The 18,089-nt window shown below is 40.9% G+C and overlaps 1 protein-coding gene across 6 annotated transcripts in view; it reads left to right on the top strand.

Moving 5' to 3' along the window:
* The window catches only part of tspan12 (tetraspanin 12), a 71,480-nt gene extending 58,405 nt beyond the window's left edge, over nucleotides 1–13,075 (top strand). For all 6 annotated transcript variants that reach the window (XM_073059540.1, XM_073059539.1, XM_073059538.1 and 3 more), the window contains one exon: nucleotides 11,813–13,075. In XM_073059540.1, coding sequence (XP_072915641.1) covers nucleotides 11,813–12,109 — 297 coding nt within the window. In that variant the 3' untranslated portion in view covers nucleotides 12,110–13,075. The remainder of the gene's footprint in view (nucleotides 1–11,812) is intronic.
* The last annotated feature ends 5,014 nt before the right edge of the window (nucleotides 13,076–18,089 follow it).

Here is an 18,089-nt window from a genome sequence, read left to right as displayed (position 1 = left end):
CTTTTTTTTAACACATTTGATCAGAATCTACTGATAAGAACATAACAGTCTCAAATGTTTTGCCAGGCATGGCTAGTGTTTCAATTGTCCACCCATTTAGGTGTCCAATTTTCATCATTCCCTCGTGTTGATGAGCAGTAGTCAAATAGCGGTGGTCATCAATGCAAATGTCAAATTATTTATGTCAAAATAACCCTAGTTACGGAGTATCATGGGGGAATGATTAGCGAATTTATTTGACTTGCTCTCATGTGTGGCACTGCTTTCGGTATCTGAGCAGTAAAACTTGGCTTTGGTATCGCTGAAATTCTGAAGCAGTAGAAGAGCTGAGAAGTAAAACTGCAGAGAGAGGAAGAAATAACGAAATTATAATTTTGTATGCGCCTTGAATAAAACTGAAGGATAACAGGTTTAGGGAACCTTGATATTTAAGAGATATTGAGACTCTGGTTAAGAAAGAAAAGGAGGTGCATAGGCAGGCAAGAACAAATGAGGTATCTATGGAGTGTAAGAAATATAAGAAAACACTTACGAAAGAAATCGGGAGGGCTAAAAGAAGGCATGAGGTTGCCCTAGCAGACAAGGCGAAGGAGAATCCTGAGAGATCCTACAGATATGTTAAGAGCAAAGATTACAAAGGACAGAATTGGTCCTCTGGAAGATCCATGCGTGGAGCCAAAAGAGATGGGGGAGATCTTAAGTGGATATTTTTTGCATCAGTATTTAGTCAGGAGATGGACACAGAGTCTACAGAAGCAAGGTAAAGCAGCAACCAGGGCATGGACCCCATACATATTACAGAGGAGAAGGTGTTTGCCGTCTTGAGGCAAATTAAGATGGTAAATCCCTTGGGCCTAATAAGGTAGCAGAGATACTGAATCTCAAAGTTCAAAGTAAATGTTATAATCAAAGTGCATACTGTATATGTCACTATATACAACCCTGAGATTCATTTTCCTGTGGGCATACTCAGCAAATCAATGGAATAGCAACTATAACAGGATCTGTCAACCAGAGTGCAGAAGACAGCAAACTCTGCAAATGCAAATATAAATAAATAGCAATAAGTAATGAGAACGTGTGATAAAGAGTCTTAAAGGGAGATCATTGATTGTGGATATTTAAATTATCATTAGCAACAGTTGAGGTACCGGAGGATTGAAGAATAATTAATGTTGTTCTGCTGTTTAAGAAAGGCTCTTAAAAATAAACCAGGAAATTATAGGCTGGTGAACCTGACATCAGTAGTGGGAAAGTTATTGGAAGGTATTCTAAGGGACCAGATATGTGAGTATTTGGATAGAAATTGTCTGATTAGGGATAATCGGCATGGCTTTGTGTGTGGTAGGTCATGTCTAACCAATCCCAGAGAGTTTTTTGAGGAAGTTACCAGGAAAGTTCATGAAGGCGAGGCAGTGGATGTTGTCTATATGGACTTTAGTAATGTAGTTGACAAGGTCCCGCATGGAATGTTGGTCAAGAAGGTTCAGTCGCTCGGCATTCAAGATGTGGTAGTAAATTGGATTAGACATTGGCTTTATGGGAGAAACCAGAGAGTGGTAGTAGAGGCTTGCCTCTCTGACTGGAGGCCTGTGACTAGCATGGATCATTGTTGGGTCCATTATTGTTTGTCATCTATATCAATGATCTGGATGGTAATGTGGTTAACTGGATCAGCAAACTTGCAGATGACGCCAAGATTGGGGGTGTAGTGGACAGCCAGGAAGACTATAAGGGCTTACAGTGTGATCTGAACCAGCTGGAAAAATGGGTTAAAAAGTAAGATGGAAACTAACACAGACATGTTGGTTGGACCAACAAAGGTAGGTCTTGCACAGTGAACGGTAGGGCACTGAGGAGTGTGGTAGAACAAAGGGATTTGAGAATATAGGCCCATTGTCATTGAAAGTGGTGTCACAGGTAGATAGGGTTGTAAATAAAGCTTGTGACATATTGGCCTTCATAAATCAAAGTATTGAGTACAGGAGATAGGATGTTATGAGGTTGTATAAAATGTTGATGAGGCCTAATTTGGAATATTGTGTGCGGTTTTGGTTACCTACCTACAGGGCAGATGTAAATAATGTTGAAAGAGTACAGAGAAAATTTACAATTATGTTGCCGGCACTGGTGCGCCTGAGGTGTAAGGAAAGATTGAATAGGTTAGGTCTTTATCCCTTGGAACTTAGAAGACTGAGGAGATATTTGATAGAGGTATACAAAATTGAGGGGCATAGATAGGGTAAATTTAAGCAGGCTTTTTCCGCTGAGGTTGAGTGGGACTACAACTAGATATCATGGGTTAGGATGAAAGGTGAATAGATTGTCTGCAACGTCATTGTTAATGAGGTGAAATAGTTCAGAGTCCATTCAAAAACATATTTAATATCTCTCCTATGAAATTAAACTTCATATATTGGGTGGTGCATTTCTCTACATTACCAGAGGAGTTCTTCAGGTGGATATTTACATTTTGCTTCCAGATGAGTTCAAACCTTCTATGATCACTTTGTCCACCAGAACAGGGAGGAACCATCACACGCCCCCATGTCGCCAGATGATCTTTTTGTCTCAGTGTCTGAGGATGACATGCAGGCTGCCTTCAAGAGAGTGAATCCAAGGAAAGCATCTGGTTCTGTGCTGACCAGCTGGCTGGTGAGCTCACAGATATCTTCAACCTCTCGCTCCGGCAGTGTGTGGTACCCGTCTGCTTCAAGCAGGCTTCGATCATACTGGTGACTAAGAAGAGTGTGGTAACCTGCCTCACTGACTATTGCCCAGTGGCACTTGTACCCATAGTGTTAAGTGTTTTGAGAGGCTGGGGTTGAAGCATATCAGCTGAGTGGCAACATGGATCCACACCACTTTGCGGTTCTACAGCAGATGCCATCTCACTGGAACATCTGGACAGCAAAGATGCATACATCAGGGTGCTCTATATTGATTACAGCTCAGCATTTAATACCATCATCCCCTCAAAACTAATCAGTGGGCCTGGGCCTAAGACCTGGGCCTCAATACCCTCTTGTGCAATTAGATCCTGGATTTCCTCATTTGTGGAGCCCAGTTAGTTTGTATTGGCAAAAACATCTCCTCTCCAATCTCCATCAGCACAGTGGCACCACAAGGATGTGTGCTTAGCCCCCTGCTCTACTCACTTTACCCCTATGTCTGTGTGACCAAGTACAGCTCCAACACTATTATCCATGTTTGCTGATAACGCCACTGTTGAGAGCTGTATCAAATATAGAGGGAGATTCAAAATTTGGCTGAGTGATGTAATAACAACGACCTCTCACTGAATGTCGGTAAGACTCAGGAACTGTTTGTAGACTTCAGGAGAGGGAAACCAGAGGTCCGTGAGCCAGTCCTCATCGGAGGATCAGAGGTGGAGGGGTCAGTAACTTTAAATTCCTAGGTGTCACTATCTTAGCGGATTGGTCCTGGACCCATCATATAAATATAATTGCAAAGAAAGCACAACAGTGCCTCTTCTTCTTCAGGAGTCTGTGGAGATTCAGCTAATCATCAAAAATCTTAGCAAATTTCTCCAGAAGTGAGGTGCAAAGTGTGCTGACTGACTGCTTTACAGCCTGGTATGGGAACACCAATTGCTTTGAGCGTTAAATCCCACCAAAGGTAGTGGATTTGGCCCCAGTACAAGTAAAACCCTCCCACTATTGAGCAGATCTACATGAAATATTGCTGTAGAAAAGCAGCATCCATCATCAGAGACCCTCACTACTCATGCCATGCTCTTTTCTCACTGCTGCCATCAGGTTGAAGGTACAAGTGTCTCGGGACTCACACCACCAGGTTCAAGAACAGTTACTACCCCTCAGCCACCAGGCTCTTGAACAAAAGGGGATAACTACATCTGGTGTTCCCATAACAGATGGTCCCACTTCAAGGACTCTTTATCTTGTTATTTCATACTTATTATTTATTGCTATTTATTTATATTTGCATTTGCACAGTTTGTTGTTCATTGATCCTGTTCTATAGATTTGCTAAATACGCCCACAGGAACAGGAATCTTAGGGCTGTATGTGGTGACAGTACAGTATGTACTCTGATAATAAATTTTACTTTGAACTTTGATTTACTCCATCAATACCCATTTTGCTGAAAATATTTCATATCCTTTTACTGGCATTCTTCTGTCCCCATACTTCAATTCCACATGCTCATTACCAGGCTTAGAGACTGTTTAACTTAGACCCACAACAGTAATTATGCCTTATTTCTTTAGCTTTAGCCCCGTGATCTGGAAGTATCACCTTTAGTTATTAGTGAGGAAGCAGTGTGAAGTGCTGGAATCTGCTTAAGACAGATAGCAGCGTTATCATGAATGGGGTCAATTTCAATGAGCTTTATACTTATTTATTTATTGAGGTATAATGCCTTCTGGCCCTTTGAGCCATGCTGCCCTGCAACTCTCGATTTAATCCTAGCCTAGTCACAGGACAATTTCCAATGACCAATTAACCTACTAACTGGTATGTCTTTGGAATGTGGGAAGAAACCGGAGCAGCCGGAGGAAACACACAAATTCCACAGGGAGGATCTACAGACTCCTTACTGATGACATCAATGTCACACCTTGCTATCAGGTGTAGGTAAGAGTGTCCGATGAGGGTCACCAGTTGGAAAAAAAGAGCAGATGGTAAGCCGCGACAGCACGTTAGTGCGAGGGGTTTTATTTAGTGCCAGGTGGAAAAAGTGCAAAAGTTGCCCAAAATTTGTGGAAGAGAAAAGTACTTACAAATAGAAAACTGAAAACAAACATGTAGAAAAACTTACAAATATACAGAGGCTTTCTTCATGTCACACTTTGTCTTTAACTTAACAAAATGTAACTACTCAAATCCAACTTCGACACCTCTAGCAAAGCCAGACTGAGAGTTTAAATCTGCCTCCACCCGGCCTAGAAGGAACAGGAAATTCTACTGTTGGGCTGGGGGGTGGATGTGGGGTGGGTAGAATCCTGTGACCAGACCATAATAATTATTTCAGATTCAGAATTGGAACATCTTAAATAGGGATTCTAGCATCCTACAGTTTTATTCCACAACAGATGCCTTAGATAAGCCCATAGATCAGTGTCCACATGCTGAGATGAATATAACAGAATAATGCCTCCCCACCAGTGGTGTCACTTATATAAGGTGTGTAGAGACATATGTTCTGACCGTCTGAACTGCTTCTTCTGTGCTGGGGGTACTTCAGGAATTTAGTGATTTTGAAATTCTGAAGAATTCTTAAATGAATTCCATCAGATCTTCCAAGCATAACACAAATCAGCTCTGCTAGACTGCTTGGTAGTAATTTGAATCCTTGGCGATGTGTTAATGAAGTAAATGGCATGGGGAGTGTAGGTTGGTCATTTGAAATCACCACTGACGGCCATCTAAAGCTTCCCCTACTCAAAGGAACAACCAAGAGCACACATGTTAGGATTATTACGATGATGGCAATAGTAGAGCAGGTAAGGCACACGGATGATAGGCACTTAGGAATGCATATTGGTGATCATTCAATAATTGATTGGATATAAAAACATTTGATAGTTGATTATCTTTTTCAGGAAAGATCATGAAATTGGGATTCATAAAGAGATGCTGACACGGTACGATGTAATCATAGGGGTTAATTTCTCTTTATTTATTAGTATTTGTAAATAGTAGTCCTCTAATTGAGTGTTACCAGTATCTACATTCAAACACATAGGATTTGTTCTCTACCCTAGAAATGTGCATGGAAGGTGTTGATAAGTTTTCATTTTTTTTGCAATGATTACCATTGGTTCCCAGTTATATTTTCGATTCACAGCAAGCGGGCAGCGGAGTAAGTCGCCGTTTTTTCGGGAGAAAATTCAGATATTTTAACTACTTGGGATAAAAGAGGCACGACTGAACAGGCGTGTGACCTCAGAGTGCGAAGGTTTAAAAAGGGAAGCAATCTTCAACATTTTTTTTTGATTCACAGCAAGCAGGCAGTGGAGTAAGTCGCTGTTTTTCGGGAGAAAATTCAGGTTTCTTTTTAACTACTTGGGATAAAAGAGGCACGACTGAGCAGGCGCGTGACCTCAGAGCGTGGAAGGCTTAAAAAGAACATCGCCATATCAAGCGGGCAGTGTCAGAGTGGGCAGCGGAGTGAGAGGGCGCAGAGTGATAGGGCTTTGGCTCAACGGGCTTAGGTGGAAATGGGAAGAGGCTTCCTGCGACCGTTGAGTCTTATAGTAAAGGGGTAAGTTACAGGTTTATTTATTTAGTAATAACAGTAGCATTAGAGGCATGCATCTAGGATTAGTGTTGTGCTTGGAGTGCCAGATGTGGGGACCCTGGGAGACTCCCAGCCTCCCCAAGGATTATATCTGCATCAGGTGCATTGAGGTGAGGCTCCTTAAGGACCGTGTTCAGGATCTGGAGCTGCAACTTGATGACCTTCAGCTAATTAGGGAAAGTGAGGAGGCGATTGATAATACCTATAAAGAGATAGTAGACAGCACCTTTGTGACAGTCCCCCTCAGAAATCGATATATCGTTTTAGATATTGTTGGAGAGGTTGACCTGACAGAGGAAGACCACAATGAACGAGACTCTGGCACTCTGCCGTGATCAAGAGAGCAAGGAGAAATGCAGTAGTTATAGGGGATTCCATAGTGAGGGGAACAGACAAGAGATTCTGCAAGCTGGACAAGGATACCCGGATGGTGTGTTCCCTCCCTGATGCCAGGGTACGGGATATCTCGGATTAGGTCCAGAGTATTCTTAAGAGAGAGGGCGAGCAACCAGAAGTCTTGGTACATGTTGGTACCAATGACATAGACAGAAAAAGAGAGGAGGTCCTGAAGGAAGATTTCTGGGAGCTAGGAAGAAAATTGAAAAGCCGGACCTCCAGAGTAATAACCTCAGGATTACTGCCTGAGCCGTGTGCCCATGATGGTAAGAATAGCAGAATTAAGCAGATGAATGTGTGGCTAAGTAACTGGTGCAGGGGGCAGGGCTTCAAATTCTTGGATCATTAGGATCTATTTTGGGGGAGGTATGACTTATACAAAAATGATGGGTTACACCTGAACTCAAAGGGTACTAATATCCTGGTGGGATTGTTTAATATAGCTGTTAGGGAGGGTTTAAACTAAGTTGCCGGGGGAAGGAAGCCAGGGTGTTAGGGTCGAGGAAGAGGAAAATAGAAATAAGTCAAAGATACTGTGCAGCAAAGATGGCAAGAAGGACAGGCAGGTGAATAGTCAGGATAATCTGCTGTGTGATAGAAATATAACAAAATCAGTAACAGATACTGACCTACATGTACTGCACTTAAATACCCGCAGCATTAGAAATAAAGTGGATGACCTTGTTGTACAGCTACAGGTTAAAAGATACAGGATTGTGGCCATCACCGAGTCATGGCTAAATGATGGATGTGATTGGGAGCTGAATGTCCAAGGATACATATTGTATAGGAAAGATAGGAAGGTAGGTAAAGGGGGTGGCATGGCCCTGATGGTAAGCAATGATATCAAATCACTAGAAAGAAGGGACATAGGATCAGAAGAGGTAGAATCCTTGTGGGTCAAGTTAAGAAATGGCAAGGGTAAAAATACATTAATAGCAGTTATGTACAGGCCTCCAAACAGCAGCCGGGATGTGGACTACAAGTTCCAGCTAGAAATAGAAAAAGCGTGTCAGAAGAAAATATCAAGATAATTATGTGAGATTTTAATATGAAAATGGATTGGGAAAGTCAGGAAGGTACTAGATCTCAGGAGAGGGAGTTTGTAGAATGCCTATGGGATTGCCTTCTGGAGCAGCTTGTCCATAAGCCCACCAGGGGATCGGCTGTTTTGGATTGCGTGCTGTGTAATGAGCCTGATGTGATTAGGGAGCTAGAGGTGATGGAACCCCTAGGAAGTAGTGATCATAATATGATCGAGTTCAGTTTCAAATTTGAAAAGGAGAAGCTGGTATCAGGTGTATCGATATTTCAGTGGAACAAAGGAAATTACAGTGGTATGAGAGAGGAACTGGCCCAAGTTGATGGGAAAAGTAAGCTAGTTGCAGGAACGGTAGAGCAGAATTGGATGAAGTTCTTACAAGAAATAAGGAAAATGCAGGAAAAATATATTCCAAGAAAAAAGAAAATCATGAATGGAAAAATGGCAAAAATGTGGCTAACGAGAGAGGTTAAGGCTAAAATAAAAGCAAAAGAAAGGGCGTACAAGGAAGCAAAAATTAGTGGGAAAACTGAGGACTGGACGACTTTTAAAAATTTACGGAAGGAAACTAATAAAGTCATTAGGAAAGAAAAGATGAATTATGAAAGGAAGTTGGCAATTAACATAAAAAAGGATACTATGAGTTATTTTAAATATATGAAGAGTAAAAGAGTGACACAGGTAGATATAGGACTGATTGAAAATGATGCTGGAGAAATTATAATGGGTAACAAAGAGATGGCAGAGGAACTAAATGAGTATTTTGCATTAGTCTTCACAATGGAAGACATTAGCAACATACCTGATAGCCAGAGGTCTCAGGGAATAGAATTAGGTAGAGTCAAGATTACTAGAGAGAAAGTGCTTGGGAAGCTAAATGGACTGAGGATAGTTAAGTCTCCCAGACTGGATGAGGTGCACCCATGGTTCCTGAAGGAGGTGGCTTTGGAGATTGTGGAGGCATTGGAAATGATCTTCTAGGAATCAATAGACTCTGGCATGGTTCCAGAGGACTGGAAGGTCGCAAATGTAGTTCCACTGTTTAAGAAAGGAGGGAGGCAGCAAAAAGCAAATTACTGACCTATTAGACTGACATCGGTAGTTGGAAAGTTATTGGAGTCAATCCTCAAGGACGAGGTTATGAAATACCTCAAGGTGCATGACAAGATAGGCCCAAGCCAGCATGGTTTCATGAAGGGAAGATCCTGCCTCACCAACCTATTGGAATTTTTTGAAGTAATCTCAAATAAGATTGACAAGGGAGAGGCTGTGGATGTTGTGTATTTGGATTTTCAAAAGGCCTTCGATAAGGTACTGCATAAGAGGTTGCTTAATAAGATGAGAGCCCATGGAATTACAGAAAAGGTATTGGAATGGGTGGAGCATCTGCTGATAAGCAGAAAGCAAAGGGTGGGAATAAAAGGATCCTATTCTGGTTGGTTGCCGGTTACTAGTGGTGTTCCGCAGGGGTTGGTGTTGGGGCCGCTTCTTTTTACACTGTATATCGATGATTTAGGTTATGGATTAAATGGTTTTGTGGCTAAGTTTGCGGATGACACCAAGATAGGTGGAGGAGCAGGAAGTGTTGAAGAAACGGAAAGGTTGCAGAGAGACTTAGTCAGTTTAGCAGAGTGGGTAAAGAAATGGCAGATGAGATACAATGTTGAGAAATGTATGGTTGTACATTTTGGAAGAAGAAAAAATTGGGCAGATTATTATTTAGATGGAGAGAAAATTCAAAAATCGGAAGTACAAAGGGACTTGGGGGTCCTTGTGCAGGATACCCTAAAGCTTAACCACCAGGTTGGATCAGCAGTTAGGAAAGCGAATGTTATGTTGGCATTCATTTCAAGAGGAATAGTGTATAAGTGTAAGGAGGTGTTGATGAGGATCTATGGGACACTGGTGAGACCCCATTTGGAATACTGTGTGCAGTTTTGGGCCCCCTATCTTAGAAGGGATGTACTGATGTTGGAGAGAGTTCAGAGAAGATTTACGAAGATGATTCCTGGAATGCAGGGACTAACATATGAGGAGCGTTTGTCGGCTCTTGGACTGTATTCATTAGAGTATAGAAGAATGAGAAGGGATCTCATAGAAACATTTTGAACGTTGAAAGGGTTGGACAGAGTAGATGTGGACAGTAGAAGCTGTTTCCCTTGGTGGGTGAGTCTAGGACAAGAGGTCACAGTCTTAGAATTAAAGGGTATCCATTTAAAACAGAGATGAGGAGAAATTTTTTTAGCCAGAGGGTCGTAGATTTATGGAATTCGTTGCCACATACAGCTGTGGAGGCCCAATCATTGAGAGTTTTTAAGGAGGAGATTGACAGGTATCTAATTAGTCAGGGTATCAAGGGATATGGGGAAAAAGCCGGAAATTGGAACGAGTGGGAGAATAGTTTAATTCGTGGTGGAGCAGACTCGATGGGCTGAATGGCCTACTTCTGCTCCTTAGCCTTGTGATCTTGTGATATTTTGCAATCAATTTTATGCAAAACACTAACAGTATAGCACAGTTCCCTCTGTATGAGTTTCTAGGCCAATGTGCCGGTATCATGCTAATTAAAAGCAATATGATTTTAGTTTTTGCCTTCATAATAATTGATTTAATAAGAACATTTCTGAGACTGATGTAGCCTATAGAGAATTACTTGTCAGGTACTGAATGCATCAGTTTTCAAACTGTCATGGAAATAAATATACATAAGATGTTATGAAAGTGAACTCACTGGGGAATTGATCTAGCTGTCCAAAAGGCCATTTGGGAGACAAGTATGTCAGCATGCTGGAAATCATTAATTCAGATGTCATTGTAAGTGTCCTGTTTTTCTCATACTTTCAAGAATAGAAATACCTTTCAATATACAGTACAATCAGTGGTAATCTTACATCAGTTCCTCTGCAATTGTACCTGCAATGATCATTTTGTTTTTGAGCAAATTACGATCTAAGTTGCCATCAGTAAGCTTTCTGATTTCTTCAAATGCAAATGTGTTTGAGGGAAAAACTGGGCAATGATAACTGAATTAAGTGGATGAGGTCATTGTTAATGAGAGAAATGTGAGCAGCCTATAAACTGCATTTATACTGCAAGGACCAGGCTCATAATTAAGAAGCATGGATACCATTGAATCCATAAATTCTCTTATGTGCGTCAGGGAAAGATATTTGTCATTCTTGTTCAATCTGATCTCTCTGACTCCAGACTTATCACTGCGGTTGTCTCTAATTGCCTTTGTATTTCAGGTGCAATTCACAGCGGATAATATAAATGCCAGCGTTATGAAAAATATCCAAATCCTGTCAATGTGTAAATGGAAAGCAAAGTTTTTTGATGAAAATTTGTTTGACCCCTTTTTATAAGTTAGCCGACCCAGATTAACTGACATTATTCCACTTTTCTTAAATAAAGCACAAACTTGAATAAAGATTTCCAGTTTATTTTTTTAAATAAAAGTTTAGAGTTTGCTGGAGCACATCATCTTGGCTTGCACTCCATGGTGTCCCTTACTCCAAGCATTATATATTGAAATTTTCTGTAGGGATGAGCTCCCAAAGCCTCCTGGTTATCTGGGACTATTGGATGTCAAGCCCAACACTCTCTCCCTTTTTATTCAATGAGATTTGGGCTTTGAGAGAAGGAAGAACACAGTGGAAAGTCAAATGAGCTTAGAAGGGGAAAAAAAAACAGGGATTCATTTTAAATGTTGAAAATGAATCTCCTGCTTCAGATGTGCGACTCTATGCTTATAATTATTCCCTCCTTTGATTGTAGCAATGCAGCTTCAGCCATTCAAATAGTTGTGATACTAATTAGCAGATCTACCATTTTGCATTGACTTCGGGTAGTAGTCAATAATACAAGCAGCAATTTCTTGAAGTGCCATGCATTTGAAGGCGTCACCAACAGAGCAAAAATTATCCTGCACCTTGCACCAATCTGCAAATTGCGGGGCATCTCTCAGAGTAAATTGCTATGCAATTTACACAGCAATGGGTTGCACTTTAAACTTCATTTTTTTCAGCAGTTAATTGCAGGATTTTATTTCCATATTATTCACCATAATATCTTTTCCTTTTGATGCAGGGCTGTGGACAGAAAATGTACAATTTTTTGCGTGGGACCAAACAACTGCAAATGTTAAGGTTTCTTGGGATATCCATTGGGGTAGCACAATTACTGGCCATGATACTCACTGTTACATTCCTGTGGGCATTGTATTATGACAAAAAGGAGCCACAGGCTGGTCAAAAAAAGACTACTTCCCAGCACCTTGTCTGCCATTCAGTAGAATTACTGAAGCAAGTCCCCAGAAGCAGTGAACTGAAACAGGCAGGTGCAACAACCAGCTTTTACACACACTTTGAGATCGAGGAATTGTAGCTGAACTTGGTCAAATCAATACAATGCTGAATATATTGGACAAGAACAACTTCGGCCTTTGCACATCAATTGTCTACTAAACCACCATTCCAAGCAAAGAAACTGGAGACAGAGAAAAAAAAAATGACTTGACGAAGTGATCTGCAAATAATTTATTTTGATTAAGGCACTTTTATTCTGCCGCTGCATAAGATCTGCACTCGAGTGCCAGTCTCCCTTGGTGTCATTCCGTCATTACAGGATTCTTATTTTTGCCTCTGTAGAGATCCAAAGCAAAGGTTGATTTCCAGGTAGTGGGCTTTGCCTGTTTCATTAAACTGCATAAAGATGTCAAGCATATAGTTCATCTTTTCTCAAAAGCATTCTGACCAACATAGGAGAATTTTAATTAACATTGATTTTTTTAATGTTATAGAATACTGGAGCTGCTGTAATAGATCAGCTGATTAAGCTTGGCAATGAAAATTGCCAGAAATGACTGATTACTGTATTTTGGCCTGGTGGGGGGCAAGGGTGTGTTTGGGGAGAGGGAAATGCAGATTCAATCAAAGCTGGTAGTACTTATGTGTTTATGTTCTGCATTAACGAATGCTGGTGTGAATGATTTGTGTTCTGTTTTGCACATAATTGCAGTCCAAATTCTCAATGTTTAGAATTAACTTCTTTCTAATTCCATGTTGCAAGTCTTCACCTTTCTCATTAAAACATTAGATGTATAAGGAGCCTAATAGGATTTCTTTACTCAGAAGGTAAATGCAAATGATCTTTTATGCAATTAGCATTTAATAACTAAATATTGCAGAATACATGTATCATAATTGTCCTAATTGCGGGCTGTGTTTCAATAATATATAGTCAAAAGGATTGTAAAAAATATTTGGGGAGTTGGCACACTCAGTATAAGGTGTACACTACAATTCATTTACTGTTTAATTTTGGAAGTTGTTAATAAATTTGTTGACCATGCGATGCAAAATAGTTTGGAATTTGCTACAAAATGATAGTATTAGCGGCTCTTATTTTTTGTTCCTTTTAATTTCCTTATCTGTGCCTCCTGAGTGTGAAAAGGCAGCAGGGAGAATGAGTTACTGGCCTGGATCTCTCTGAGTTTGACTTGCCTCTTGCTCTTGTAGCCTGTGTTCCTCATTCCCCCAGCTTCTCTACACTTGGAAGGACAATCTCACTGGCTGAGAGCATCTGGCAGTTGAGTGAAGCCCTGACAGCTCTTGGGGCTCCAACACTGCTACCAGCTGAAGTGAGTAGGGAGAATAAGATCAACCCATAAAACAGTGGGTACAAGCTCAAGTGACCCAGATTTGATCTAATCATGATGTGCAGCTTGCTCCACATATGCCAAAGCTCTGCTGGCTGGTGTGTTAATTCACTGCTTTGAGTTGCTTCTGGTATAGTTTAGGTGGCAGGAAAATTGGGGAAGGGTGACTGTTCATGGGTGATGGGGGAAATAATTGGGATGTTTATTTTGGGTGCTTGGTGGTCAGCATGAAAATGGTGAGCCAAAGGGCACGTTTTCCAGATTGTTATGTGACTGTGGAAATCCTTGCACCTATCTAATGTCACCATCTGTGCTTCTTTGAGTTTCTGAATGCCTGATATTTCAAAGAATTGTTCATTTTTTTATCAAATGTAAGTAATGAGTTTACAAAATCTAGAAATTCTGTTTTAAGGAAAAGGTTTAAAACACCTAAAGATGTTTTAACTACCGTAGATTCTGGATTATAAGCCGCTACTTTTTTCCCACATTTTGAACAGCTTTGAACTCTGCGGCCTTTAATCCAGAGCGGCTAATACATGGTTTTTTTTCATGCCGCCTCGTAAACATTTTGCCTCGTAACAGTAGACCAATAAAATTGATGAGTAGTTCACAGAGGTCCAATGAAATTGTACGATAAATCAAGCGCACTTTCACAATTAAATTATTGTAAATCAGTCATTTGTACTCACCCTCATCAACATGGAAAACACTCGAAGAAAAGCATTGTGCTGCCTTTATGGCAGTTACTTAGTTTATAATATTTTCGCTTAGTAATTCATTTGTTAGTTAAAGTTAGAAGTGTTTTAACTATATTTATTTTCTGTACTACATCCCGGGATGCTATGACATCACACCCGGTTTCGCCGCGTCATGTGGGATATATACGGGAAGGTGGGGGCATTACGCGAGCGCATCAGACCCGAGCGCGTCAGACCCGAGCGCATCAGACCCGATTAGACCCGATCGCGTTACGCGAGCGCATCAGACCCGAGCGCGTCAGACCCGAGCGCATCAGACCCGATTAGACCCGATCGCGTTACGCGAGCGCATCAGACCCGAGCGCGTCAGACCCGAGCGAAAACGCTGCTTTTAAGTTAAAGGCGATCAATAACTTTTCCCGGTAGGCTGCAGTATATATATTTTTACCAGTCGCTAGGAGATATTGGAATGTTGTTCGTGCTGTTCAGTAAAAAAGTATATGCAACGTAATTTGTGTTACCGATACGTATGTATATTTAAAAGTAGCGGTGCGGCCTAAAATCCGGTGCGGCCTTTACAATTAAAAAATTGATTTTATTTCTAAAATTAGAGCCAGCGGCTTTTAATCAGGTGCACTCTGTAGTCCGGAATCTACGGTAATTAAAAATTCTTGTTTGTGTTTCACCTGATGGTATCTCTTCAGTTTGCGTATAAGGAGAAGGTGGGAGTGGAGGATGCTATCATGTATTTGCTGCACAAATCACTCTCTCACCTAGATGGGGCCAGTTGTGCTGTGAGGATTACATTCCTTGACTTCTCTAGTGCCTTTAACACCATCCAGCCCCAGATCTTAAGGCACAAACTAACGGAGATGGGAGTAGACTCTCACATGGTGGATTGGATAGTGGACTACTTGACAGATAGACCTCAGTATGTGCGGTTGGGAGACTGTAGGTCTGACACGGTGGTCAGCAGCACAGGAGCGCCGCAGGGAACCGTACTCTCTCCGGTCCTGTTCACCCTGTACACATCAGACTTCCAATATAACTCGGAGTCCTGCCATGTGCAGAAGTTCGCTGATGACACGGCCATAGTGGGGTGTGTCAGGAATGGACAGGAGGAGGAGTATAGGAAACTGATACAGGACTTTGTGATATGGTGCAACTCAAACTACCTGCGTCTCAATATCACCAAGACCAAGGAGATGGTGGTGGACTTTAGGAGATCTAGGCCTCATATGGAGCCAGTGATCATTAATGGAGAATGTGTGGAGCAGGTTAAGACCTACAAGTATCTGGGAGTACAGTTAGACGAGAAGCTAGACTGGACTGCCAACACAGATGCCTTGTGCAGGAAGGCACAGAGTCGACTGTACTTCCTTAGAAGGTTGGCGTCATTCAATGTCTGTAGTGAGATGCTGAAGATGTTCTATAGGTCAGTTGTGGAGAGCGCCCTCTTCTTTGTGGTGGCGTGTTGGGGAGGAAGCATTAAGAAGAGGGACACCTCACGTCTTAATAAGCTGGTAAGGAAGGCGGGCTCTGTCGTGGGCAAAGTACTGGAGAGTTTAACATCAGTAGCTGAGCGAAGGGCGCTGAGTAGGCTACGGTCAATTATGGATAACTCTGAACATCCTCTACATAGCACCATCCAGAGACAGAGAAGCAGTTTCAGCGACAGGTTACTATCGATGCAATGCTCCTCAGACTGGATGAAGAGGTCAATACTCCCCAATGCCATTAGGCTTTACAATTCAACCGCCAGGACTTAAGAACTTTTTAAAAGCTATTATTAATGCTTTTTGAGATAGTGATTTAGATGCATATCATATTTTTTACTGAGTTAAGTATTGTATGTTATTAGTTTTGCTACAACAAGTGTATGGGACATTGGAAAAAAAGTTGAATTTCCCCATGGGGATGAATAAAGTATCTATCTATCTATCTCACTGTGGAGGTGCAGGTGTAGTGAGAACACTGATAGTGGGAGGAACAAGGAAAGTTGTGCAATTACAAGACACATGATGAAATGAACACGGAGGCAAAATGAACTAAAAGGCCAACTTTGTGCTTAGTTTGCAATTTATTGGGTGGGTGAAGTGAGATCAAGTTTGGAGTGCACTGATTTTTCAAGATCAGAGAAGGACATTATTTGCCTTATTTTAACACTGAAATTGGAAGGAGGAATAAAATCAAACGGAAGTTGAGAGGTAAGAAGATTTATGGCATTGATAATAAAAAATATCATAGCTTGCACTTTAAGGCAACTTTTTCATTAAACTGTCAAACAAAGTGAAAAATGAAATGGATTTGGCAGGAGCAATTTTGACATTGAACAAAATGTTGGTGTTGAAAGAAGAAAAGTGTATGGCAACACAGGCCCCTATGATAGTCTTGGGGAATAGGAGGAGAAATGGTTCAAGGAACACTGTTATAAATGTCTCTGTGCTTCACAATGGATGGATCCAAGACAAGAAAGTTGGAATCCATGTGAAAGATGTTTGAGATGAATGGTTACTAAGAACTTTGTAAGTATGAAAGGAATTTTAAATAGAAAGTAACTATTACCCTGTTTCCTCTTAAAAACCAATAGATTTGCTTGAGTATGGGAATAACAAGGTTGAAGTCACTTGACCTGGAGCAATAAACCACAGATTATTGTATTTTGTAACTCTAAAAGCTAATCAAAAGAAAAAAACACATGAGCCTGGAAATTCTTGTGTGTATTTGGCTTTCTTCTTTCAGTGAGGCACTCAGATATGACATGGTGGCATGATAACGTAAGCCATTCATGTACTTCTTGTATTTAACCCTTATTAAATTATGTAAACAAAGAATCTTAATTAAGCAATATATTTACAATGTTACTCAAATGACTGGAATATTAAATACACAACACACTTTCTCGAATTTCCCAACAATTAGGCTGAGAGATCTGTGTGCCAGCAGAGTCAGGGATGTTAATGAGGAGAAACAACCGTGGACTGAGCGATGAGCACAAATGATCTTTCTCTCTCAAAAACCAAAGGTAACCTGGAGATTCTGGGAATCTGTGGACAGCGAAAATCATCTAACATTGTAGGACAAAGATCTTCATGCCTTCTGTGAAACCACAATGTCTGACCTGCTGAGTGATTCTACCATTTTTTCTATTTTCGTTTTAATTTGATTTTTGGTGTGCTCCACAGCAGGTGGGTTTGTAAGCAGATGATCTGAGGCAATCAGAAATCTAGTGTCTCATTTGTTTAAGTTTTATTTGCTAGAAATTTGCTCAATCTTTCTTTTTCTCTTTATGAACATTGAATTCATTATTTAATCATTTTGGTAATCATCATGTTTTGATTTTATACTTGATTAAGGTGAAGAAAGTTGTTCGCCCTGTCCATCTCTTGCTCTTCAGCAACTTCAAGCTCAAAATATTCATATGCTTAAATGATTTAAGGATTAAAAGTAACATCAGTGGAATCTGGTCAAAGCTTTGGATGACATTTTGGATTTCTTTAACTCAGGAACTGAATTTCACCTGTTTTTTTTAATGAATTCAGCCATTCTGTATTTAGTATCAATTCCCAAAAAAAGCAAATTGTGCACTTGATTTGGGAAGTGGGGGGGGGGGGGGGGTGGGGGTGGAAATTGAAATGGATTTCATGTGGTTTTCCAGAAAATAGTCCATACATTGTTTGGGACGGAGCCACATTTGGTTGAATGCAGCTTCTGCCAATTTATTGTGCAGATATTAAAGACACATTCCCTATGGCAGGCTGCTGCAAATCACACTATGGTTGCCATGGAGGAAGCAGTTTTCACATTAATCAGGAAGGCATTTCAAGTCCTGGCCAATGCAATGGATGGCAGGAGAGAAGCTTTGTGTGTTAAAGGGGACCGGCAGCCCAGTTGTAGAGGCCTGAAGGCAATGGCACCAATTGTTTCCTCCAGGTTTACCTATGAACGGAACAATGCCCAGATAAATTTTGCACCCTCATACCTTGTGCCAGGGTGACCTGCAAATCAC

The sequence above is a fragment of the Hemitrygon akajei genome, chromosome 10 (assembly GCF_048418815.1).
Source record: "Hemitrygon akajei chromosome 10, sHemAka1.3, whole genome shotgun sequence".
In the NCBI taxonomy this organism is placed as follows: Eukaryota; Metazoa; Chordata; class Chondrichthyes; order Myliobatiformes; family Dasyatidae; genus Hemitrygon; species Hemitrygon akajei.
Note: the sequence above shows the minus strand (reverse complement) of the source record. Positions and strands in the feature narration are given on the sequence as shown.